A 27,040-nucleotide genomic window follows, 5' to 3' on the forward strand; every position below is an offset into this window, starting at 1 on the left:
AGAGCAGAACTGCCCTGTAGGGTTCCCAAGACTGCAAGTGCGTACTGCCTCATCTGTCTCTCACAGAGTGCCTGGTGGTTTCAAACCACCGACCTTTCGGTTAGCAGCTGAGTGCTTTAACCACTGTACCACCAGGGCTCCCTGATAGGCAATCTAGAAAGAGCTTACTTGTTTTTTGTCTTTGGTGAATCTTTACTTTCACCTCTGGAAGTGTTGCTGGCTCGGCTCAGAGTGCTCAGAGTGGTTGTAAATCTCCTTTGTGCTCATCTGAACTGGCTACTTAGCTGCCTTCTACTGAGAAAGTTAGGCCTCCTTTGGAGTTTGTCTCTGGGAAACAACGTTGAATGACCTCTAAAGCTTAAGTGTGGTCATGTAATATCTTTTTTAGGCTCCTAGAGGCTCTGACTTACCAGACTGATTAGGAAGCTGAAGTTTGTGGTATCACCTTGATTCAAACGGTCAGGTGAAATAAGTCTCAATGCAGGTTTTCTGGAATTCATGCTAGGGGATCAAGATGATTTAAATTTAGCTGAGATTCATTTGGCTGGAATGTTGGAAATGAGTTGTTCCCTAAATATAGGTACTGGAGAGACAGCTTAGCATTGGGGAAGAGGATGTGTTTTTTACTTGATGGGTTCCAGATTTGGGTCTGTTTCTCTGTCCCCCATTCGTGATTATTTTCAGCATGTTTTGTGTGTCTCTCTTCACCTGTCACTGGTCAGGTCTTTTGGCCCCTCACTGGTGTTTGGGGTTGCATATGTTTTTAGAAGGAATCCCTAGGTGGTGCAAACAGTGAAGCACCCTACTACTGGCCAAAAGGTTGGCAGCTGAAACCCACCCAACAGTGCCTTAGAAGACAGGACTGGCTATCTGTTTCCAAAAGGTTGCAGCCTTGGAAACCCTATGGAAGAGCAGTTTTACTCTGCACACATGGGGTTGCCATGAGTCGGAATCAACTTGGCAGCATCTGCCAGCAACACTATGTTTTCAGACATATATTGGGTACGAACACTTCATGATATGATGCTTAAATTTTGTAGAGAATGCCTTTATTATATACACTTCTGGTAATTTAGGTATGCTGCCACCCAGATTGGTGGAGCACCTCAGCTCTGCTGCCCAAGAAGATACAGATGGATTTTGTCTAAGGCTCTAAGTGGTAATGTTCTGCTCTCTCCTCATTAAGCCTTCCATTTTTCAGGCTTTAATTTTTTTTTTTATAATAATTTTTATTGAGCTCTAAGTGAACATTTACAAATCAAGTCAGTCTGTCACATATAAGCTTATATACACCTTACTCCTTACTCCACTTACTCTCCCCCAATGAGTCAGCCCTTCCAGTCTCTCCTTTCGTGACAGTTTTGCCAGCTTCTAACCCTCTGTACCCTCCTATCCTCCCTCCAGACAGGAGATGCCAACACAGTCTCAAGTGTCCACCCGATACAAGTAGCTCACTCTTCATCAGCATCTCTCTCCTACCCATTGTCCAGTCCCTTCCATGTCCAACGAGTTGTCTTTGGGAATGGTTCCTGTCCTGGGCCAACAGAAGGTTTGGGGACCGTGACTGCCGGGATTCCTCTAGTCTCAGTCAGACCATTAAGTCTGGTCTTATTATGAGAATTTGGGGTCTGCATCCCACTGATCTCCTGCTCCCTCAGGGGTTCTCTGTTGTGCTCCCTGTCAGGGCAGTCATCAGTTGTGGCTGGGCACCAACTAGTTCTTCTGGTCTCAGGATGATGTAAGTCTCTGGTGCATGTGGCCCTTTCTGTCTCTTGGGCTCACAGTTGTCGTGTGACCTTGGTGTTCTTCATTCTCCTTTGATCCAGGTGGGTTGAGACCAATTGATGCATCTTAGATGGCCGCTTGTTAGCATTTAAGACCCCAGACGCCACATTTCAAAGTGGGATGCAGAGTGTTTCCATAATAGAATTATTTTGCCAATTGACTTAGAAGTCCCCTTAAGCCATAGTCCCCAAACCCCCGCCCTTGCTCCACTGACCTTTGAAGCATCCAGTTTATCCCAGAAACTTATTTGCTTCTGGTCCAGTCCAGGTGAGCTGACCTTCTATGTATTGAGTATTGTCCTTCCCCTCACCTAAAGTAGTTCTTATCTACTAACTAATCAGTAAATAACCCTCTCCCACCCTCCCTCCCTCCCCTCCTCGTAACCACAAAAGTATGTGTTCTTCTCAGTTTATACTATTTCTCAAAATCTTATAATAATGGTCTTATACAATATTTGTCCTTTTGCCTCTGACTAATTTCGCTCAGCATAATGCCTTCCAGGTTCCTCCATGTCATGAAATGTTTCATCGATTCGTCACTGTTCTTTATCGATGCGTAGTATTCCATTGTGTGAATATACCACAATTTATTTAACCATTCTTCCGTTGATGGACACCTTGGTTGCTTCCAGCTTTTTGCTATTGTAAACAGAGCTGCAATAAACATGGGTGTGCATATATCTGTTCGTGTGATGGCGCCTGTTTCTCTAGGGTATATTCCGAGGAGTGGGATTTCTGAGTTGTATGGTAGTTCTATTTCTAACTGTTTAAGATAATGCCAGATAGATTTCCAAAGTGGTTGTACCATTTTACATTCCCACCAGCAGTGTATAAGAGTTCCAATCTCTCCGCAGCCTCTCCAACATTTATTATTTTGTGTTTTTTGGATTAATGCCAGCCTTGTTGGTGTGAGATGGAATCTCATCGTAGTTTTAATTTGCATTTCTCTAATGGCTAATGATCGAGAGCATTTTCTCATGTATCTGTTAGCTGCCTGAATATCTTCTTTAATGAAGTGCATGTTCACATCCTTTGCCCACTTCTTGATTGGGTTGTTTGTCTTTTTGTGATTGAGTTGTAACAGAATCATATAGATTTTAGAGATCAGGCGCTGGTCAGAGATGTCATAGCTGAAAATTCTTTCCCAATCTGTAGGTGGTCTTTTTACTCTTTTGGAGAAGTCTTTAGATGAGCATAGGTGTTTGATTTTTAGGAGCTCCCAGTTATCTGGTTTCTCTTGGTCATTTTTGGTAATGTTTTGTGTTCTGTTTATGCCTTGTATTAGGGCTCCTAAGATTGTCCCTATTTTTTCTTCCATGATCTTTATCGTTTTAGTCTTTTCAGGCTTTAATTTTTAAAATTTGTGTAGAAACACTGAAACTTAAATAACTTCTAATCAATGATTGTTTTTCCTCAACTACAAAGCGAGTTAAGTACAACCTTCCTCAGAGGAATATAGTAAATGTTAAATGGAATAATGTTTGTAAATATATTTAGCCTAGGTATACAATAATTGTGAGTTGAAACTGGGAATTACATAATGATGTTATTTTTGGAAAAAATTAAACAAACCAATGCCTAAATAATGTGGTATGTCTACATCAGTTCTTTTTTTTATAATGATATACATACAAGAAAACAGGCAACATTTCATTGATTTCTGCATAGAGCCTTTAATGACATTGATTACATTCTTCAAGTTGTGCAACAGTTCTGCTGTCTTCTTCCAACTTATCCCACTACCATTCATACACATTCCATTCAGTGCATCCTAAGCAAAAGCCCTCACTTTTGCCATTCTTCATGCCTCTGGAAACCACTAATTACTTTTGGTTTCTATATATTTGCTTATTTCATATAAATGATATCATACAGTATTTTTCCTTTTGTGTCTGACCTGTTTCACTCAGCATACCATCCTCTAAATTCATTCACGTTGTGCCATACATCAGTGCTTCATTCCTCTTTATGGCTGAGTGATATTCTCTTGTATGTGTACACCCCATTTTGGTTATCCATTCATCAGCTGATGGACATGTACACTGTTTCTACCTTTTGGCTATTGTAAATAATGCTGCGATGAACATTGATTGGTGTACATACGTCTGTTTGCATCACTGCTTTCAGGTCTTTTGGTTATATACCTAAGAGTAGAATTGCTGAGTCGTGTAGTAGTTCTGTGTTCAGCATTTTGAGGAACGACCAAACTGTTGTTCACAGTGGCTGAACCAGCTTACAGTCCCACCAGCGATGGATGAGGGTTCCTGTTTATCTACAATCTCACCAATACCTAGTACTTTGGGTTTTTTGATCGTTGCCATTCTAATGGGAGTGAGATGGTATCTCATTGTGGTTTTGATTTGTATCTCCCTAATGGGTAATGAAGGAGCCCTGGTGGTGCAGTGGCTAAAGTGCTCAGCTACTAGGCAAAAGGTCAGTGGTTCAAACCCACCAGCTGCTCCACGGGAGAAAGATGTGGCAGTCTGTTCTTGTAAAGATTTACAGCCTTAGAAATCCTATGGGACAGTTCTGCTCTGTCCTCTAGGGTCACTGTGAGTTGGAATCGACTTGACAGCAGTGGGTTTGGTTTTTGAGTTTGTAATGGCTAATGATCTTGAGCCTCTTTTCATGTGGTTGTTGGCCATCTGAATATCCTCCTTGCTTTATACCAATTCTTAAATTTCTTTTATAAAATCAAATCTTTCTTTAGAATTAAAAAAAAAAAAAATCCTTTCTATTGGTTTGTCTTCAATCTGAGGTAGATTTGAAGTCAGAATGCCCCAAGCATACTTATCTCTTGGAACTTCTACTCTCTCCCTCAGCCAGGTTTCATCAGCTACAAACATTGAAAACGTTTCAATCTTTCCCTTCCTGACACCATTTTCGTTCTCTGAACATAGAAGATGAGAACAAGACAAACATTAATACCTGGGGCTTTTTGTTGCTGAGAGTATAACCCTATGAATACACTTGCCATTTGCAGAAAATTTGTGTACCAGCTTGCCACAGTAGCTTTTACAAAAAGAAAAATACGTCTCCCCCTCACCTGTTCTACACCATCTCTTCTTAGATTGTTTTAGATGAAAAAGATTTCTTCAGAATTACTTCCTTAAAAGTCTAGCATCACCTTAGCAGAACAAATAAGTTCAACAAAATTTGAAAAAGATTTTTGGATCTAGGAAACTCATCATAAGGTGGTGACAGGTCCCATCCCATGTCTTCTACAAGTTCATATGGCCTACAAGGTTTTCTGCTAGATGGATTGAAAGCCTCTTGAGGGCAGGGATGGTGGGTCTTGTTCTTGCCCCAGAGTTTATAGAGTAGTAGGCTGAATTCAAGTAGACTAGGAGCTCCCCAAGGGGAAAGGACACTGCCTCACCCCCCACCCAGACTCCTCAGGGCCAGTGCCAGGGTCTCTCTTTCAGACGTAAAGCCCTGAAGCCAAACCCTGGTCTCCTTCTCCGCCATGTCCTCTTTCCTCTCCAAGGGGCTGTTCCCACAAGGTGTGGGCCACTAGCTCTGTGCAGAGAGGGAGGCACCGCCTCCTGCTGGAGGATGGAACGTGGATGAGCATGTGAGGGAATCAGGAATGGACTGTCTCACTGAGGAGGTGTATCCCTGTTGCTGAATTAAGCCAGTGTTCTCCTGGAACCCAGACAGGAGCACTTTGTCAGAGCCACGGTGACTCAGCTAGGACAAATGCCTTTCCAGATAATTACTGACATAATCCAGTCTGTGCCCTGATGTCCTGGTCCCTCTTTCCTCTTCTTCCAGAGCCTCCCTCCTCTCCCCGCCCTGACTTCTTCTAGGTCAAGTGAGGAGCAGCCTTGGTTTGAGAACTGCTCAAAAACTCTAAAATGAATGCATTTTTCTCCTCCTTTCTCAGACTGTTCTGTCCTGAGCTGGAATTTTATCTGTTCTCGCAACTAGTAATTCATGTGCCAGGTTTTGCACAGGAACTCCTCTTGGCCCAGTGCCTGAGGTAAGGTCTGAACCTAGTTCTGTGACATGCTCTACCCTGACTCCCTGCCCAGGAAGAGAATGTCCTCTCATCTCCAGACCCATCCTTCTTTAGGTCGTGAGATGTTTTCTTTTGTAGGAAATTCAGGCTGGGACTCCCACAAAACTCCCTGTTTTGGGCTTGGAGGAAGAAGGCAAGAACCAGGCCTCACCCTCCGCCTGCCCCGACGGTAATGGAGTTTCCATTAGGACACCTGCAGATCAGTGCAGGTGTAACTTAGGTGCCTGGGGACGCACAGAACCATTGTTTGATTCCTAGGTACACGCTTAAGTTAGAGAGAATGATCAGGTAACCCTTTGGCTTTTTCAGGCTGTCCCCAAACTTACAGGTTAATGAGGGGAGACCCAATTCTTGCTGTGAGGAAGGCTTACAAATCTGGTTGAGGTTCCAGGATTGACAGAAACTGAATGTTTTCAAGGTAACACTCATGCAAGTACACCAGATAAATAGAATTCGTCAGAGATACTGATGGGAGGTAAAATTTGGCCTGGATTTTAAAGGAAGTACTCATTGCCACTGAGTCCATTCTGACTCATAGCAGCCCTAAAGGACAGAGCAGAACTGCCCCAGAGGGTTTCCAACAAGCGGCTGGTGGATTTGAACTGCTGACCTTTTGGTTAGCAGCTGAGCTCTTAACTACTGCACCACCAGGGGTCCTTTAAAGGAAGTAGATGGATAGAATCCTGGAGCTTAGGGCAAGAAGGGATTACAGAGGTCAGCCAGGACAACCTCCTCCTTTTAAAGAGGTGGAATCCTGTCCAGAGAGGTGCGGTGACATTCCCAGGGCTACCCAGCTAGCTGGTGGTGTTGCTGGGGCCAGGGTGCCAGTCCTGGACTTGCTGCAAGCCCACGCTACCCCCTGACGTAGACAGAGACTGTGGGAGACATTCCTGCTGGCAGGTGGCTCCTAGAACAGCAGGCACCCAGGGCCAAGCCCTCCCTGTCATCATGGGCAGAGGGATTCTTCTCTCACACACAGGCTCTCAGAGCTACTAAGTTAGCTATTTTATTTAGTTCTGATTTTCAGCAAAGACCTGGAGCCCTTGGTGCTGACCCTTCCTGCTTAGTTTCAAGTTCCATACATTTCTGAGATATTTTCCTCTATCCCTCCCTCTTCCATCTGGCTCTCCCACACCTCTCTTGCTGCTCCCAGGTTCCCACCAGTGTCCAAGCCATCACAGGGCTTTTCCTCCTCATGGAACACGAGAACTTCATCAGTCCCCTTTGCCTGGGTGTCAGGTGGAAGGAAAGCTGGCTGCAGGGTGAGGGCCACCTGTCCTGATGGAAACAAAGCCCCTCTGTTTGTAAAGCCCAGTGGGCATGGCCTGGTGGGTGAGTGACTTTGTGTGAGTGCTTAAAACACTTTGACTGAGGGCATCTATGTTGGTGGATATGTTTGTGCACGTGTCTGTGCGTGCTACAGGCAAATAGCATTGAACTTCCAAGAAAGTGAATGTTAACTTGAGGAGGAGAGGTGCGCATAGGCGAGTTCTGTGCAAAGGCTGTTTCCTGGAGGAATCATGTGGTTCACTAAGGAGGATTCCACCTGCCCTGCCAGGAAACCAGAGCCTAGCTGGAGAGTGGGGGATCCCATGAGATGGGGAGAGCAGTGGGGATGCAGCAAGAGGAGGAGGAAGAGTGGTGGCAACAGGGATTGGGACGAGCAAACGAAGTTACTGCCCTGCCTCCTGGCCGGCGTCAGCACAACCGGGTGGGCGCAGCACCAGAGCTGGGGCTGTGCCCACCTGGACTGTTGCAGCCTCTCTTGGCTCCCATCTGTCTTCTTCCCTTTCTTCCTGGGTTAGAAAAACTCAGTTTGTCTTCTGGCTGGGGTACCTGACGCACTTGTGGTTACAGGTCACTGTCTTTAGAATCTGGGCTCGATCTTTGGTCTACTTCTCACGGTTGTATGAGCAGCGATTATAAAGACGCTTTTTTTTTTTTTTTAAGTTAAAAGATGAAGCATTTTTCCCACAGCTGACTGTAGGGAGAGGATGGCGCAGATGGAGAAGACCAGAGGAGAGTGGCTCTGGGGTTTGTGTGAGGACAGCTAGGGAAGGTGGGAGAGTGTGGAGAGGTCATAGTTCTGCTCCTCTGCTGCCTCGGATTCTGTTTTACTTCCGCTTTGTGTTCTGGATGCCCTGAAGGAAGGTGTGAACAGCTGTGGGAACTTCCGCTTTGTGTTCTGGATGCCCTGAAGGAAGGTGTGAACAGCTGTGGGAAATAAGACGCGGCTGCTACCCTGAAATATAAATGCCAATTTCAGTCCCACCCTCACCTGAACCTTTGCCACCTGAAGCCACCCCTTTGCCACCTTTCCTCTCTAGCCAGCCAGCCCCAGAGTCCTGGGAGCCATTGTTCTAGTCCTTCCCCAGGTATTTCCAAACTCTTCTCTTGGCTAAGAGTAAAAAAAAAAAGAGTAGTGCCTTCCAAATGCCTTGCCCTCAGCCTGGTTGATTTAGAAAGCAGATCTCTTCCTTTGGTGAATGGAAGTTGCGTTTTAGAGCCGGTGAGATTGTAAGTGACCTAGCTGATTAACAGATACATGTGAGTTTATGCAGCTAAACCAGGGCCAGCTGCTCCAAGGTGTTCATCCCTCAGGAGGCTGCACATTAGCCCCTCCCACCCCCCCATTCCTGCCATCGCCCCCAGGACCTGCTCTTTGGGAGATACCTTCAACCTGTGCCATGCTCTTTTGACTATCCTCAGGATGGAAAATCTTTGTTCTTTCTGAGCAGGCTTGACTTTTAAAAAAGTGCTTTGTTTAAAGGCAGTGTTGAGGAGTAAGTCAAGAGGGGAAGCCAGGTATGTGGGTGTAAATGTCCTGCTGTGCTGTTTTTAGGTCACTGGGCCGGTCACTGTATAGCCACACTTGGGAATGCTGGGTGTAATCCTGGGCCTGAGTCTGTGCTGATTAATAGTACTTCACCACTGCCTGTCTAGGGGAAAAGAGAATCAACTACATCTTTGCCGAGGGCATGTGCAATCAGAGTTTGTGTTAAGCAGCCTCGTTTGGATGGAATTAGGCAGCAGACTTTGAAGAGGTGGGGAATACCAGTCTTCCTCATTTAGTCTCCAGTGCGAAGTTTCCCAGAGACTCTGACTGGGGCAGGAGTTGGGCTTGCTCCTGGTAAACGTGAGGATGGGAACTGACAAAGGGGAGTTTCTAGACCTGGAAGTGCGTCTACAACCTTTTGTTGTTGTTAGCTGCTGTCAGGTTGGCCCCCAACTCATGGCGACCCCATGCATAACAGAATGAAATGCTGCCCGGTCCTGCTCCATCCCCAGGATTGCATGTGGATTGGACCATCGTGAACCATAGTGTTTTCCCTGACAGATTTTCAGAAGTAGATTGCCAGGCCTTTCTTCCTAATCTTAGTCCAGGAAGCTCCGCTGAAACCTGTTCGGCGTCATAGCAGTGCATAAGCCTCCACCGACGGACGGGTGGTAGCTGCACACAAGGTGTGTTGGCCAGGAATCAAACCTGGGTCTCTTGCATAAAAAAAAAAGAAATTTTTTTTTTTTTTTAGGAGGCAAAAATTCTACCCTGAACCACCACTTCCTCCCTACTACCTTTACTTTAGCTAAAAAGCACTTCACTGTGGCTGTACATTAGAATCACCAGGGGGGAGTTTTAAAAGCTATTGAGCTCAACCCCAGGCCAATTAGTTCTTAATATCCCCACTTTACAGAAGAGGAGCTGAGGCTTAGATTTAGGATAAAATCTCACCTTTGCCCCTCAACCTGGCATCACAGATCAGAGGGGTCAAGGCAAAAGATATGTTTGTTCAAAGGGTAGAAAAAACACAAGCTCTTTGGAATACTCATGACCTGGGAAAGAGGACAGTGCGTGTCTCCCCGTAAAGAATTGACCTGTGGACGAGTTAACATGGCTTGGGAGGAGGCCTTGCTGCCAGCTGAATCACATATTGACAGAGCGCTAGCTGATGGTGGACAGTCACTGAGAGCCCGCTGAGAAAGATACCCAGGGCAAGAGAACCCTCCACCCTTCCATGCTCCTCTCTCTTGCTTTCTGGACGGCCAGTCATCCAGGAGACCTCAGGACCAGGAAGGATGATTTTGAGAAATGTCTATCTGAGCAAACATTCATTCACAAGGCAGACTTCCCTGGAGAGTGGCTCCCTCACTGTATAAGGCACTGCCTTTTCCAGTGTTCTTTTTACTACCGCTGACTACACCAGTTAGTGTGTCTGTAACACCTGCGGATTTCGGATTTCGGTCGTTTAAGAATGTGGGTGTGGTCTGTTTGGGGCAATCAGCAGAGTACACTAAGGCTACTAAGGAGCAGGAAGCAGGATAACACTGATCATGGCAATGGGCAAACGTTTGAAATAAAATCTCAATCCTACAACCAAAGACTCTCTGATGTGCCTGAACACACATGAGAATTCCCACACAGATGGGTCGGGGGAACTGTTTCCTCCTCTCAGAACTCCAAAGACTTTTCTTGCCTCAAATTCTGAACCAAGAATTCAGCTCATATAGTGAAATGATTTAAGAATGGGTACAACCCAGTTCTAGAGAAAAATGGGAAGTGAGAGGCTTGTTTGGGCTGCTTTGCTTTCCTCCTTTTCTGGTTTCTGGCTGCTTGTGGTGAACTGTCTGCAGGTACAAGTCTGGCCAGGCAGTGTGGGTCAGACTTCTCCAGATCCTTCCACATGGCTCTGCATGGTTAGTCCTGCCTCCATCTATAAAGCCAGAGCTGTGTGTGGCAGGGATGGTACCACCCTCATTACTCAGGGAGTCCTTAACTCACCTGGCCCTTCCTCTCTGTCATCCACTCCTCACTGACCAGCCTAGCCCTCTACCATGATGTTCAGTTTGTCACCTCCCCTGGATAACTCATGAATAGGTCTGATTCGAAGGTTAATTCTGCTCCATCACACGCCAAGCACTGGGTCTTCCTGAGCTTCCTCCTGCCCCCAACACACACTGCTGCTTGTATGTCTTCACCCCCCATTCTGTACCCTGCAGCTAGTGCCGACTGCCCCAGCCCCCAGCAGCACACGTTAAGGAGAGAAGCAGAAACCGTTGCTGCCTCCTCGGCTGGTCTGCAGGAGCGGTGCTCACTATGGCAATCTGCTCCCTACCTGGGATCCAATAGACTGATGTTATATTTTTTCCGGCAACTATTTCAAGTGAAAATCTGCCAGCCATTCATATTAAAGGAGTAAATCTCAGGTGACTTCACTGGAGCAAGGGCAAATGGGGTCGGGCCATCTCTCTGCTGCCGAGCACAGTGGAGACCAGGAGCAGGATGGTCCTAATTTCTGGGGTGGGGACTTTGATACTCAAGATACCTGAGGCTCCAAGCTGGATTATTTGATATCTGCATCTTTAAGGAAGGTTTTTTTTCTACCAGTTCCAGAGTTCTCATGGCTTAATATAAGAGCTGGAGCAGGGAGAGTGACACCTGGATGTCCAGCCCTGATGGCCAAGATGTCCACCAAACTGTGTGACCCTGAGCAAGTCATTTCCCTCTTCTAGAACTTGCTGTCCTCAGCTCTAAAATGAGGGGGTTGGTGGGAATAAGAAAAAGAACATGGTGGTTTCAAGCAGACCTAGATTCAAATCCTGATTTTACCCCCTCCTGGTGACTTAACGCAAGTTACTCACCTTCTCTGAGCCTCAGTTTTCTTAACTGTGGGGTGGGATAATGATAGCAGCTACTTATAAGTTTCATATGAGGAATAAATAAGATAGCACATATAAAATGCTTAGCATACATTGACCCTCATGTGCTCAATAAAAGTTCACTTTTACCATTAATATGTATGTTTGTTGCATTTTTACCCAAAACAGCTGCTCTAGTTTCAGTAGCTTGGCTCTTGATTTATATTTCCCTCCAGATCTGGCTGCTTGTCTCTGGCTTCCTTACTGAGTTCACTACCTCTGCTTTCTCCCTGTAGCTGAGGAGCAGCCAGCATACCTTTTCTACCACAGGGCCTTTGCATGGGCTATTCCCTCTGCCTGGATTATTCTTTCCACAAGTGTTTCTTTAACTAGCTCCTTCTCATGGTTTAGGTCTCTGCTTAAATGTCAGCTCCTCATAGTGACCTGTCCTGACCATCTGATAAGGTCTTAAGACTTATCACAATTTGCCCTTATTCTTTTTATCTTGCTACTTGCCTATGTCCTTCCCTCCCTCTAAAATATAACCTTCGAGTTTCTGTCTGGTCCATATTTATATCCCTAGGGCCTAGTGCTGGGCCAGCCACAAAATAAGTGCTCAATAAGTATTCGTTGGATGAATAAATTCATGAGTGAATGGATAATATGGTACATTTATGTGACACCATATTATTTATGAAGCACCTTCATTTTGAGGCTATGTAAATCTCTGTGAGGGCTACAGAGATTGATCAGAGCCTGGCCTGAGGAAGTTTATGATCAATAGAGGAGATAATATATGCCTAACAATTTGTGTGTTTGTTCATTCCTTCGTCATCCACCTTCTTCCAGGAAGTGGGCTAAGTGCTGGGGCATAGTCCCTGCACTCAAGGCAGCTTCAGTCTATTGGGGGAGGCAGGTTAATAGTCACTGCACATATGGCAGGTGCCAGGTAGGGCAAGCACAGGGTGATGGCATGCATGGGAAGAGCCCTTATTGCAGTGGGGATGGGGAGGATGTATCAGTCAGAGAAGACTTCTTGGAGGAAGAGACATGTAAGTTGAGCTTCAAAATGTGAGTAGAAGTTAGCCGAGCAAAGGTGGGGTTGGGGTGGGCAAGCACAAAGACATACGGAGATAAGAAGGCAAAGTCTAATACAAAATTCAAACTCATAAGTGAGTTAAGAGAGGCATAAATAATAAGCGGTCTGCTTTAGCAAGGGGGCAATTGCTCTGACAAAGGAGATCAGGAAAGATCCTAGAGAAAAGGTGGCATTTGAATCTAACCCTTTGGCCAGGTGACACGGAGGGCACCCTGGGCAGTTCACTGATGTGGTCAAGGTAGAATCCAGAGGGAGGGTCCAGACCATGTTCTAGCAGAGACACGGGGAAGTGCGGACAAAGATGGTGAGGAGTCGAGGGAGCAGGAGTTGGGAGGCAAGATGAACCCAGGATGAAGCCATGGCCTGGGGTTGTCACTGAAAGGTGCTCTCCCTGCTGTCCAGGTACCATAGCAACACCTGGTGTGGAGTATTGGTACCCAAACCCCTACCCCTCAAGCTAAGGTTGTTGTGTAAAACAGGACCAGGAGAATAATAGCAGTTAAGACGGAGGAGGCAAATCCAGGGTCAACAGGCAGACAGGTCACCTAAGTCTGTGGATGAGCCAGGGCAACATGAAGAGTGGAGGGTTTATACCTCCATGATCTCTGCTGGGCATGGGAGGCCACCATGAGTGAAAAGCGTCAGTCATGACATGCCTATTCATCCACTCCTCACCACCCACCCAGCCACCGAAGCCCTCACACACCTGGATCAAGCAGACCTGAAGCTAGCCCTCACCTAGCTCACAGCCCAGTGAGTGGGGCCTCAGATGTGGGCAGGACCTACGCGGCCCCTAGAGAGACACCTGGGACCAGTCCAGGAGCTTTTAGATGAGGCTGCCAGGTCAGGTGTATGATAAGAAGCAGAAACCCCACTGCGAGTTCATAGCGGTTTAGAAGCTCCGGAAGGCAGATCTCCAGCAGGCGTCTGACTGGGCACAAACAGCTCCACTGGGGAGGGCAGCTGCCCAGCCCTTCAGGGAGGCATCCCTAGGCCCAGACAGGAGGAGCTCTCTTTGCAAAAAAAGCCAGAGAAATTCACTCCTAATACAGGAATTCCCCCAATTCCTATGCTTGCAGCAAATAACTCCATTCCAGAGAGCGTAAGGCTATGGAGAAAGAAACTCGGTAACATTTTTGACAGCTTAGCTATTTGTTCATCTTGCAGATATTCTGACTGCATTTCGTCGTTGTTCTGTCTGTTGTGTTCGTGCGCTGCCGCTGTTTATTAATGCATGTCCTAATTCAATTTAGACAAAGTGGGCCTTTATCTTTAAACTCTCATAAACCACACCTAAGAAAGTCTGAGTGCTCTGAGTCCTTGGATAACCTGGAAGAGTCCTGGGCCTCATCCCAGACAGCTTTCATCCGGGATCCCAGAAATCAGCATTTTTAAACAGTTGTCTTAGGTAATAATGAAAATCACTAAAGTTTGGGAAGCATTGGCATAGAGTGGTGAAAACGTGTTTTCGTGATCGCACAGGCTTGCTGAGTGAAGACAGTCCCAGTGACATTTAATGAACAAAAGAGTAAACGGTGTAGAACTGAGTGTAAGAAGAGCTGATCAATCTTCAGTCATTCAGTGTACACTTATGACTTCTGGGCCCAAGAGCCCCAGAGAGTCTATGAAACAGTTCACAGCTCAGTTTGGAGGGACTGTAATTTATAACAAAAGGTGAGAAGCTGGCCAAGGGGACCCAGGTCTCAAGCCCCAGATGGGAAGCTGGTGGGATGGGGTGGGGGTAAGTGGAGTGGAGTGGTGGCTGCCTTCCTTACCTAAAGCAGGGGGCGTAGGAGATGGGGAGGGGTTACTCATTCTCCTTTCTCCTCCATTTCGCCTTCCTGTGCTCCCATCCTCACTATACACAGTGTAGGATTCTGCTCCTTAGAATTTGATTTGGGATAATAAACATCTTTCAAAAATAACCTAAAGGGAAAAGGAGGGCTTCCTGGTAGCAGTATTCCAGTGTAAATTGGTTTTCACAATCTGTTCCCTTGTGACTACAGTGGGGGAGTGGGGAAGGGGGCTGGGAGCATGGAGCCTTAGGGAAGAGCAGGCTTCGTGCAGACCCTGGGTGCCTCTGGAATGGTGGAGACGGGGCCAGGAGATGACAGCACACTAAAGGCAAGCCCTGTGACTTTGACATTTGCTTCTCATCATCCCAGAGATCAACTGGGAAGGCGTTTCCCTGTTCCAGCACAATGCCTGCCCCGTCGTCACCCCACCGAAACTGTTCTGACCAATGGGACCATGGCCTCTCGGATGCTAATTACAATAGCGCTCATCTCTATTAATGACCTACCTCTATGCAGCCTTTGACAATGCTGTTCTTCCTTAAACCCTCTCCACCTGCCCATATCTCTTTGACTCACTCCTCTCCTGGTTTTCTCTCACCGCCCTGCGTTTTTTCCTAGGGCTCATCTGCTTTCTTCTCCCATCTCTTAAACATTAGTATTCCTGTCAGTTCTATCCTTGACTCAGAAGGTGGCTCTTTTCATCTTTCTCATTTTTCATGTGCATGTCAACTACCACACATACATGGATTTATTCATTCAGCAAATATCTACTGAATGCCTACTGTGTGCCAAGCACTGTATGACTCCCACATGAAGTTGTCATCAGAATTTCAGATATGTATGAAATGTATATGGAGCCCTGGTGGCACTGTGGTTAAGCTCTTGGCTGCTAACTGAAAGGTTGGCGGTTCGAACCCACCAGTGGCTCTGCAGGACCAAAGACCTGGCAATTGACTCGACAGCACATAGCAACATGAAATAAATAAATATATATATAATTTATGTTTACATTATTATTCATAATATAATAATAAAAATAACTATCTAGGCTGGGTTTTCTAGAACCAGAGACTGAAACAGGGATTCAGGTGCATATGATTTCTTAAAGGTATGCTCTCCAGGAAAAACTTGGAGTGAGAGAAACAGAGTAGGGAATGGGGAGGATGTGGCAAGGAGGTGGCCTCAGATGAAGTCTAGCCTTAGCTGACTGGGGAACTCAAAAGCGCTAGAGCATAAATCATACTCCAGAGCTGTGCCATCTTGAGGCAAGGGGCTGGGCTTTGGGACCCCTGTATAAGAGAGTCATTGACCACTTATGGGTGGGGGTGTAGGTGCTCAGGTTTCTCTTGGAGCAGTGGCTCCCATCAGCCAAAGGCAGGTCTCCACAGAAAGTGGCAGTTTTAGGTTGTTAGCTGCAACACTCACAGAGCTGACCAATAAAGGAGACCTGGGTGGGACACCAACAAGCATCTCCTACAGCAGCTGAGACTTACGTAGTTCCTACTGTATGTCAGTGGGGAGACTGATGGTTCAGTGGTAGAATTCTCACCTTCCATGCTAGAGACCTAAGCTTGATTCCTGGCCAGCGTACGTCGTGCACAGCCACCCCCTGTCTGTCAGTGAAATCTTGTGTGTTGCTATGACGCTGAAGAGTTTTCAGCAGAGCTTCCAGACTAAAATGGAGTAGGAAGAAATACCTGGCAGTCTAATTCCAGAAGTCAACTAATGAAAAGCCTATGGATCACAACGGAATGTTTTCTGATTCACAACCCATCATGGGAATGATGCAGGACCAGGCAGCGTTTTGTTCCATTGTACATGGTGTTGCTATGAGCTGGGGGCCAACTCGATGGCAGCTAGCAACAACGCTGTGTGTCAGGCAGCGCCTCTAAAACAACCCTGTGATGTAGTTACTATTATTATTCACATTTTGCAGTGAGGGAACTCAGGCAGAGAGAGGGTGAGAGCAACTTGCCCAAGGCTTTACAATAATTAAATGATGGCGTGGGATTCACACCAAGGAATTTTATTCTACCTCCCATGCCCTTAACTGCTGCCTGTACTTGCTCAATATGTTGAGTCTTACTACATACCAGGCACTGTAGTAGACACTGGGAATTCAGCAGTGAAAGGTATACAAAAATCCCTGCCCTCATTGATTGACTGAGATTACTTTCCAGTGAGGTAAGGTAGACAAAACAAATAAAGTATATGATCTAGATGGCAACAGTGCGTAGGAGAAAAATAAAGCAAGGGAGGGGAGAGGGAGTGCCAGGTGGACAGGGGTGATTTTAAGTACAGTGGCCCAAGGAAGGCTTCACTGAGGGGCCATTTTATTTATTTATTTTACTGTACTTTAGATGAAGGTTTACAGAGCAAACTAGCTTCTCATTAAACAATTGATATACCTGTGGTTTTGTGACATTGGTTGCCAACCCCATGACATGTCAACACTCTCCCCTTCTCAACCTTGGGTTCCCTATTACTAGCTTTCCTGTCCCCTCCTGCCTTCTCATCCTTGCCCCTGGGCTGGTGTGCCCATTTAGTCTCGTTTTGTTTTATAGGCCTGTCTAATCTTTGGCTGAAGGGTGAACCTCAGGAGTGACTTCAGTACTGAGCTAAAAGGGTCTCCGGAGGCCATGCTTTCAGGGTTTCTCCAGTCTCTGTCAAAATTTTGTTCTACATTTTTCTCCAGCCCTGTCCAGGACCCTCTATTGTAATCCCTGTCAGGGCAGGTGGTGGTGGTAGCTGGGCGCCCTTCAGTTGTGCTAGATTCAGTCTGAGGGGCCATTTTAGCAGAGATCTAAAGGAGGTGGTTTCTCTGCTTCTCCTTTGACCACGCCTCTCGCTGACCTCAATTTACTGGCCCTCTGCACAGCTGGAAGGTAAACTTTCAGATCACCTGAGCTTGTTCCTCCTTGAATGATATCCTTCAGTGGCTCCTCATTGCCTTCAGGATGAAATCCAACATCCCTGCCATGGCTCCCAAGCACATTCTGGTTTGAAACCCACTTCCTGTTCAGCTTCTTCTCTTGGAAGGCCTGCTTGTAACACTGTGGTGCCTGGGCTGAGAATACACATGGACACCTACATACTCATACTCTGTAGATTTACAATTAATACAGCAAGGTAACAAGCTGTTAACTAGAACATGTTCTCTCCTACCTTGACAAGTATGTCTTCAGACTGACCTAGAATGCCAACTTCAGATTTGGATTTGGTAGACTCCTCTGAGTTCCACGACAGAGCTTGGGAGCTCACAGAGAGTCAGCCCTCAGCCCGTGCTCCACCCCTCTTCCTTCCCACCCCGACCCCACACTGCAAGGAGCCTCATGTACAAGCTTGGACACCCCAGCTCATGTATCATGTTTTAGGTACATCCTTGCAAATAGCGGCCCTTTGCCACCCCTCAGGCACAGGGGTGGGTGCACATTCAAAAAAAAAAAAAAAAAAGTTTCCATTGAATCAGTTCCGACTCTTGATGACACCACACATTATAGAGTACAGCCAGGCTCCATAGGATTTTCTTGGCTGTAATCTTTACAGAAGGAGATTGCCAGGTTTTTCTTACATAGCACCTCTGGCCGGGTTCAAACACCAATGTGTTTTTGGTTAGTTATCAAGCACAAACCATTTATGCTACGCAGGGGTGTACATACTGGTGTAATCTGACCTTGGGCAGTGTGGAGGTGGAGGTTGGGCCTGGGAAAGGGGCAAGCATGAGCCCAGGAAATAGGCTCAGGGCCATTTAGGCAGAGAATTTCAGGGTTTTAGGTACCCTTGACCTGGTGGGGTTCAGGGGCCGGGAGGGTAGGCATGGATGCCAGGCAGGCAGGTCTCCTTGGCCCCTGGGGGCGGGTGTGCAAGAGGAGGGTGAGAGCTCAGAGCAGGACTCTTCTAAAGCACTCAGAGTGGCACTGTCTCTTGGCACCGTGCCTCTTACCCCCATGCCTGAACCAAGCTGAATTCCTTGGCATGTCTCAGTTCGCCATGCTCCTTTGCTTCTGTGATGTTGCATGTACTGCTTCCTCCACGTGAACCCATCTCCCACCCCCAGCCACTGCTCTGCCTGACATATTTATCCTTCAGAACTTAACTCAAGCCTCACCTCCTCCAGGAGGTCTTCCCTGCCAAAGCCTTCAGTCCAATTTAGATACCCTTCTCTGTATTTTTCTAACCCTCTTTATTATTATTATGCTTTAAGTGAAAGTTTTACAATTCAAGTCAGTTTCTCATACAAAAACTTGTACACACATTGTTATGTGACCCTAGTTGCTCTCCCTGCAATGTGACAGCACACTCCTCCTCTCCACCCTGTATTCCCCCTATCCATTCAACCAGCTCCTGTCCCCCTCTGCCTTCTCATCTCACTCCAGACAGGAGCTGCCCACATAGTCTCATGTGTCTACTTGAGCTAAGAGGCACACTCTTCACCAGTATCATTTTATGTCTTATAGTCCAGTCTAATCCTTGTCTGAAGAGTTGGCTTCAGGAATTCTAACCCTCTTTTTATTCTCATTTAGAACCATCACACCATATTGTAAGTGTCTTTTTGCTTATTGTTTTCCTTACTAGAAGTTAAACTGCTAACATTGTGCCTGAGACAGAGTAGATATTCAATCAGTATTTATGGAGGGAGGGAGGAACTTCCCTGGCTTGCTTGCTGGAGGTCATTGCAGTTGAACTCCTTGCCCTCATTTTTTTTATCTCCCGTGAGGTCCCTAACTGAATCCCCTCGTTGCTGGCCCCCAATCACTATCCCCAATCACAAAACACCCGTACATAGGGGTGATGTGGTGAGTGGAGTGTGACATAGTGACCTCAGCATGGGCTTAAAGTTGACTGTCCTGGTTTTGAATTTTTGCTTAGCCACTTACTAGTCATGTGACCTTAGGCACATTTTTTGCCTCAATTTCATTATCTCTTAAATGGGGACAACCATACCTAACCTATAAGGCTATCTTGAGGATAAAGTGAAATAGTGTATGTCAAGTGCCCAACTGCAGTTTCTGGCATAGGATAAAACCAAAACCAAACCAAACTCATTACCAGCAAGTTGATTGCCTGTCATAGTGACCCTATAGGACAGAGTAGAACTGCCCCATAGGATTTCCAAGACTGTAAATCTTTATGGAAGCAGACTGCCACATCTCTGTCCTGAAGCACAGAGTAAGCACGTGGTAAAAAGTTCTTTTCCCTCACCCAGCTATGTCCCTTACTTGAAACCAAACATACAGTGTACCTGGGAAGCCAGGCTGTTTTCACAGAAAGATGCCAGTTACATTAGCTCTCGTCTTTCAGCCCCTGGCCCTCTCTTCCCATCTCCTGAGTTGGCGAGAGCTTCCTAGAGAAAATTAAGACCTGATTCCTACTTTTAGTTGTCAGAAATTAGTGTGCAATTTGCTATTGACTACTACATTTAGAAGCTGGAATAGTCAAACTGCAGCTCTTGGTGGTAACACAGAATATTTGTTGTTAGGGGTTTCTCACGTAAGCATAATTATGGTAACAGCTACGAGGAGCAGGTGAACGAGGAAGCTGAGCACCCCTAAGAAAAGGCAAGACCCACACTAAAAGTTGCCTAGCAGCGCCTGACCCAAATGGACATGCAGTGTGAGTCAAGCTAGACCAGACTAAATGAGAAAAGCCACTAAACCCCAACAGAAAAACGGATAAAAGCACTGATCAGGTGATTCCTGGAAGAGACATTTATGGGCCAATAAGCTATGACTAGTAATCCAAGAAATGCAATTTTAAATGTAATACAATTTTTCTCCCAGAAAATGGACAAAGACCTAAAACTTCAGTGACTGTCAGAATACTGTGCTGGTGAGGATACAGTAAATGGTGAGGTGGCTACTCATACATTGCTGGTGGACATGCAAGTTGGTATGCCCTTCAGGAAAGCAGTAATGGGAGTGATTAAGCAAGCAATGTTATGGGCATAAGATGGGTTATTATGCGTCATTAAATATAAGAGTTTCAAAGAAATTTTAGACTTGAGAAAAAACTGAATATACTACAGTGGAAAGTAGAACACTGTATGATATGAAAACCATATGCAAGAAAAAGACAAGAAGGAAATAGGCCAGAGAATTATTAAAAAAAAAAAAGAAATTTTTTTTTTTTTTAGATAACTCCTACCATTAAAAAAAAAAATTAGGAGCTCTTATATAGATCCTTGGATGTTCCAACTTTTCTATAATAAGCAGGCATTTCTTTTAATAATGGGAAAGAAAGCCTGTAATTTAGGGAAAAGTCACGTTGCTTTGAGACAATGAGGCAGAGAAAATTATCTATGGAGGACTGTAGCCGCTTGTTGATTCAGTAAGTGTCAAAAGAAGAAGAGGCAACTCCTTTCCTTTGGAGTGCAGGATTTGGGGCAAAAATAAGACCCATCCTTCCTCCCATGCTGAGTCTAGTCCTTTGTAGTGAACAGTGGAATACAAGAACACATGGAAGGTCTCCCCACTTGGGGAGTTTCCCGTCTAACTGGGAGGCGCTCGTACAATCACAGGCGCTCTGGTCCCATCACCTGCCTCTGACATTCTCATCCGTGGTCGAGATTTGAGAATGAAGCCTGGAAAGGGTTTTTTGTTTCCTTTTGTGGCCTAAATCTTTATCTCCACTAGCTGTGAGTAATTGGTATGTGATGTTGCACTCCTGTGGGCCAGGTGGCATGTGCAGTGTTCAAGCAAATACAATCTGGGAGATAGGAAATTAAGCTAAAGACTCTCAGGAAAATACTACAGCTATGTTTTATAAAAAGAGATAAAACATGAATTAAACGAAGTCTATTTTGAGTTATAACAGAAATAGGCCAAATAAACCAAGAAAACAAAGGACAGAGCCCTAACTACCCAAACATGGACTTTCTTCCAAACTGAGATGTTATATCTATTTTGACCTTCATTTTTTTTTTCCATTCTATGCTCAGGGGTTATTGTCAAAGTCCAAGTGTTTAAACAGTCATTAATAAGCATTGCTAGTTAGTAAGTTATATAGCAACATCTTGATTATACTTAGCCTGAATCTTGGTTTTCAAGATGAGCACGGCCACTTCAACTGGCCTTAATTTCAATAGCAGCTTCCCCATCCTCCCTCAATGTACGTTCTTACACCCTGACTTTGTAACAGGAATACAGGAGACAGCTCAGCTGCATCCACTGTTCCAACCAAGCCCTGCCCTTGGCTATCTCTGAGTAATCAGAATGACTCGGCGACCTGGTTTTTAAAAACTGACATACATTTTAAACTACAAACAATACAACTTAAATGTAATGGTGGCAAATATATGTTACTAATACTTTGTGTGCCATCTCTAACCAATTGGTAGAATGGGCCTAGAGCCCTCTGAGGGGGAAGATTCTTTGGCCCAGTCTGGGTTCAGTGGTGGTGTGCCAATGTCAGGTGGCAGTGCCTGCCATTGACGTGGGCTCAGGGAAGGATAACACTTGTGCTGAGGGCTGTACATCTCAGATTTAAGGGGTGATAGAATCCCTGTCTTCAGAGAGCTTGTATTCAAATGGGGATGACATGACTCTTCCTAAGAGAAAGAGAGGGAGACAAAAATTCCAACAAAAATTGCAAATACCCAAACAGTAAACATTCCAACAAGTGCTAATAACTACAGGGAAGCCAGAGTTATTTCCTAAGTGCTGAGAGAAGTATTATGTGAGACCATTGGTCAGATAGGGTTAATCTAGAAAGGTTTTCTGGGGCGGTACATTTTGAGTTGGGTTGGAAAGCAGACGGGAGACTGTGATGTTGGTGGGGTGGTCCAGGTCAAGGAGAATGTAGGTTTTTGGATGCTTTTTGACTTCATGCCACAAAGTTTCAGCTGCCTGGAGTGACCATGCCTGACCTCTGACCTCCCCACAGTGAGGACGTGTGCAAACGTGGCTTCACCGTCATCATTGACATGCGGGGCTCCAAGTGGGACCTCATCAAGCCCCTCCTCAAGACACTGCAGGAAGCCTTTCCAGCCGAGATCCATGTGGCCCTCATCATCAAACCGGACAACTTCTGGCAGAAACAGAAGACCAACTTTGGCAGCTCCAAATTCATCTTTGAGGTGAGCAGTCTTCTCAGCACGTCCTTTCCCTTTCTTTCTGCCACCCACACACTTACTTCTCACTTCCCCTCTTCCATCTACCCAACCCTACACAACATGCCCAGGGCCTTACCAGTCAGAGGCTGGAGAGAAATGAGAGGCTCAAGAGATTGTCCGAGATGCACAGTATCTGCGGGCACTCGTAGGGACTGCTGGCAGGTGTGTAAATTGGGACAAGTGTTTCTGGGGCAGCTTTGCAATTTGTCTCAAAAGCTTTAATTAAAAAGTTTATATTCATTGATCTATTAATTCTTCTTGTAGGAAAATATTCTTAAAACAAAAACTGAATAAAACTGAAAGATGGAAAGCTAATTATAATTACACAAAAAAGTGCAAAGATGTTCATCACATTGTTTTCTATAATAGTAATAAAAACATTGGTGTTGATTTAATTTCAACTCATAACGACCCTATAGGACTGAGCAGAATTGCCCCATAGGGTTTCCAAGGCTGGAGTCTTTAAGGAAGCAGACTACCACATCTTTCTTCCACAGAGCAGCAGGGGGATTCTAACTGCCAACCTTCGGTTAACAGCTGAGCGGTTTTCTATATCAAATACATATTGGTGTCACCAATAGGGGATTGGTGACATCCATAGACAAGTACTAAAAATCCATTAAACATTTATTTTTGGAAAAATATTTAGTGTCACAGGAAAAGGCTCATATTTTTAAGTTAAAGAGGACAGTTTATAAAACAGTATGGGCAGTATAACCTCGAATTTGTTTTTTAGATATATTTATATATAGAGAGAGAAGACTAAGAGACATGGAAATGTTAGTGACTCATTTGATGAGTCCGGATTATGAGTGGTTTTTATTTTCTTATTTTTCCATTTTCTTTCAGGGATTATGTGCTACTTTTATAATCAGGAAAAACATATTTTAAGTAAATTTTCCGAGGAAATATGTGTTCCCTGAGAATTTTAATGGTAACACATCCGATTTAATCAGTGGTTTCAGCCCAACTTTGAGCTGTTCCCCTTCCTCAGAATTCTGGTCTTTACCTGGAAAGGGGGAAAGTATGTGTGTGTGTCTGTGTCTGTGTGTCTGTGTCTGAGTGTGTGTCTGTGTCTGTGTGTCTGTGTATGTGTCTGTGTGTGTGTGTCTGTGTGTGTGTCTGTGTGTCTCTGTGTGTGTGTGTCTGTCTGTCTGTGTGTGTCTGTTAGCAACCTCCCATTGCAGACTCTTGCCCCCCTGGGGCCAGGAGCACCTGCCCGGGGGCTGGTGGCCCGCTCAGTGGTGACTGGAGCATGGTAATGACCTGAGCGAGGCAGTTCTCCCTCTGTGTAAATAACACAATCAATGTGGCTTAGTATAAAAGCCGTTAACTCTCATACTCCCCTAGCACCCTTACTTAACACTGGAGTCCTGTGGGAAAAAGGCTTTCTGTAATTTTGGTTTGTTTATACAGGGACGATGACAACAGGCCTATACATTTATAAGCTGAAGAGACCGAAAACAATCTTTCCAATAAGTCTTGAAACTCTTGCTTCAGCATAGCTGCCCTGTGCTCCCCTTCACCCCAAGTTAGGCAAGGTTTTCTCTGCTTCCTTGTCCAAAAGCACAGGAGGGATAACTGGGGAACTCCCACTCAGAAGAATGATATATGCTAACCAAAAGGTTGGCGGTTCAAATCCACCAGGTGCTAATTGGAAACCCTATGGGGCAATTCTACTCTGTCCTATAGGGTCGCTATGAGTTGGAATCGACTTGACAGCAATGGGTTTCGTTATCTTGAAAACAGCAAATTAAATACCTAGTACAGACCGAAGCTATTAATAAGTGATACAGGGATGAGAGTATAGGCTTGTTCAATAACAGATACTTAATGAATAATTGAAGAGTATAATCATGGGAGACTTCCTGGAAGTGGCAAACTTTGAGCCAAAGTCTAAGCAGCAAGTGCTCTAGAACAGTAATTCTCAAAATTTAACACGCACACAAAAAATCCCCGGGGGCTGTTGTTAAAATGCAGAGTCTGACTCTTAGGTCTGAGGGAGGGCCTGAGATCCTGCATTCCTGACAGGCTCCCCGGTGCTGCTGATGCGGGGCCACACTTGGAGAAGCAGGCCCCTAGAGTAGCAGAGGTTTGTAACTCTAGGCGCTCATTAGGATCAACTGGGAGCTTTTACGAAAACGCCCAGGCCCAAGCTCCACTCCGGTTTGACTATCAGTGTTTTTTTTTTCAAGCTCCTCAAGGGATTCTAATGAGAACCAGTGTTCCGGACCAGCCCTTCTTCCTGTGGCAGCTCCTTCTTCTCAATTAGGAAGGGGACAGAGGGAAGAGGGAGGAGAAGATGAGACGTTCAGAGAGTAGCTAGACACAGACCAGCTGCTTTTAAGGGCTCAGTAATGACTCGGCCTTCTGATCACCCTCCTGGTGAGCACTAACAGAACTGAGCGCATACCCTGGGCCTTAGTGCTTTATGCCCATTGACTCATTTCATCCTAGCACAGTCCTGTGAGAAAGGTACTATCATTCCTGTTACACAGATGTGGAAACTGAGGCTCTGGGAGCTGAACTAGCTTGCCCTGGTTACACAATTAGTAAGTGTAGGACTGGGATCTGAATCCAGGTATTTGTTTGATAGCCTCTCCTTCAGGACAGAGAAGAGAAGCCTAAAGCCCTATAGGAAGGAAAGGACGTTTTATGGACACGTGGTTGCTTGCATCATCATTTGCTGAAGGTGCTTTGCTTCCTGGAGACAGACTCTGCCCACTCTGCTTGAGCTTGTAGGTAGCTCACAGAGAAAACCAAGGGCCCCGACCCCCTGTTCCCCAGCCCTGCTTCTGTCCATAGTACTCTCCTCTGCGAATGGGGAGAATCTGGGGATTGGGCGGCAGCTGGCCCAGCCTGACTGTGAGATCCTTCCAGCCCAAGTGTGACTCACATTACTTGATCCAAGCATGATGACATCCTGGGTTCGATGGGCCTGGGTTTTAAAGCTAGAGAAAACTGGACCCCCAGGCACTGGGTCTGATTTTCTTCCAGCTTCTAGCATCGGAAGCCCTTGGGGGTGAACTTGGGTGTAGGAAGGAGGGACGATGAGGGGAGCAGTAAATGGTGGGCAGACGGAGAGGCTTTTTGAACCAGTCCCCCTGTCTGTGGAAACTGCTGACCCTGGCCGATGTGTAGCTCCGGACCAGCGGGCTCCAGGCTGTCCCACTGGCCTTCTCCTAGGTAGGGTGTGGTCCTTATTATGGTGGCTTGTCTTGTCCTTTCCCCTTGACTGCCTGCCTACTCCTGCTCCCTTCGTCCCCCTGCCGCCCACACGTCACTGAGTCTGTCTGTCCTCCCCTCCCAGACCAGCATGGTGTCCGTGGAGGGCCTCACGAAGCTGGTGGACCCCTCGCAGCTGACGGAGGAGTTTGACGGCTCCCTGGACTATAACCACGAGGAGTGGATCGAGCTGCGGCTGTCCCTGGAAGACTTCTTCAACAGCGCGGTGCACCTGCTCTCGCGCCTGGAGGACCTGCAGGAGATGCTGGCCCGGAAGGAGTTCCCCGTGGACGTGGAGGGCTCGCGGCGGCTCATTGATGAGCACACGCAGCTCAGGAAGAAGGTGCTGAAGGCCCCCGTGGAGGAGCTGGACCGGGAGGGGCAGCGGCTGCTGCAGTGCATCCGCTGCAGCGATGGCTTCTCGGGGCGCAACTGCATCCCGGGGAGCGCGGACTTCCAGAGCCTGGTGCCCAAGATCACCAGTCTTCTGGACAAGCTGCACTCCACCCGGCAGCATCTGCACCAGATGTGGCACGTCCGCAAGCTCAAGCTGGACCAGTGTTTCCAGCTGCGGCTCTTTGAGCAGGATGCAGAGAAGGTAGGGAGGGAGCGGGCCAAACCCGAGCTTGTGGGACGGGGCACGGCTTTACAGGGGAACTGGTGGAGGCTGCCAATCCAGCTTTCTCATTCATGATAATACCAGTTTTGTGCAGGGCCAGATTAAGATATATGAGGGCCCTAAACACTGATAATCTATGGCGCCCCCCCTCTGCTCACTCACACATGCAAACGGGGTATGTGTGTGGGTTACATGGGTGGCACTTTCTCATGCAGTGGAGCTGGTATCCGTTCATTTAGTGCCCTGCCAGTTCCCTTCCACTGTGGCACTCACATTTCCTTGTGACCTGTCTGCTTGGCCTCTGTGGGTCTTTGCTTTGGACAATGGGTCCCCTTGTTTTGTTGACACCCTAAGCAGGTGCTTACCTTGCTTATTGGGTAATCTGTCCCTGATTTTGTGGGAATCTTAAGGAGTCCCTAGTGGTGTAAATGGTTAAGCATTTGGCTACTAACCAAAAGGATGGTGGTTCATATCCACCCAGAGGCACCTCAGAAGAAAGGCCTGGTGATTTACTGAAAGATCACAGCCATTGAAAACCCTGTGAAGCACAATTCTACTGTGACACACATGGGTCACCATTAGTTGAAATCAACTGGATGGCAAGTGTTTGTTTTTTTAGGTGGTCTAAGTTTGTTTCAATTTTATGCTTGGCCATTGATCACCGACTCTTTTTAACACCTACCCTTATATAATGTTTATTATGCACCAGGCGCTGTTCTTATCACTGTGTGTAACAACTTATTTTAATCCTC

The 27,040-nt window shown here is 46.2% G+C and overlaps 1 protein-coding gene across 21 annotated transcripts in view; it reads left to right on the top strand.

Annotated features, from left to right (window-relative positions):
- Positions 1 to 27,040, top strand: part of KALRN (kalirin RhoGEF kinase) — a 792,110-nt gene that overhangs the window by 243,725 nt on the left and 521,345 nt on the right. For all 21 annotated transcript variants that reach the window (XM_049878536.1, XM_049878496.1, XM_049878604.1 and 18 more), the window contains 2 exons: positions 22,216 to 22,408; positions 25,755 to 26,267. In XM_049878536.1, the coding sequence (XP_049734493.1) occupies positions 22,256 to 22,408; positions 25,755 to 26,267 (666 nt within the window). In that variant the 5' untranslated portion in view covers positions 22,216 to 22,255. The remainder of the gene's footprint in view (positions 1 to 22,215; positions 22,409 to 25,754; positions 26,268 to 27,040) is intronic.

Source organism: Elephas maximus, chromosome 1 (genome assembly GCF_024166365.1).
Source record: "Elephas maximus indicus isolate mEleMax1 chromosome 1, mEleMax1 primary haplotype, whole genome shotgun sequence".
Lineage (NCBI taxonomy): Eukaryota > Metazoa > Chordata > Mammalia > Proboscidea > Elephantidae > Elephas > Elephas maximus.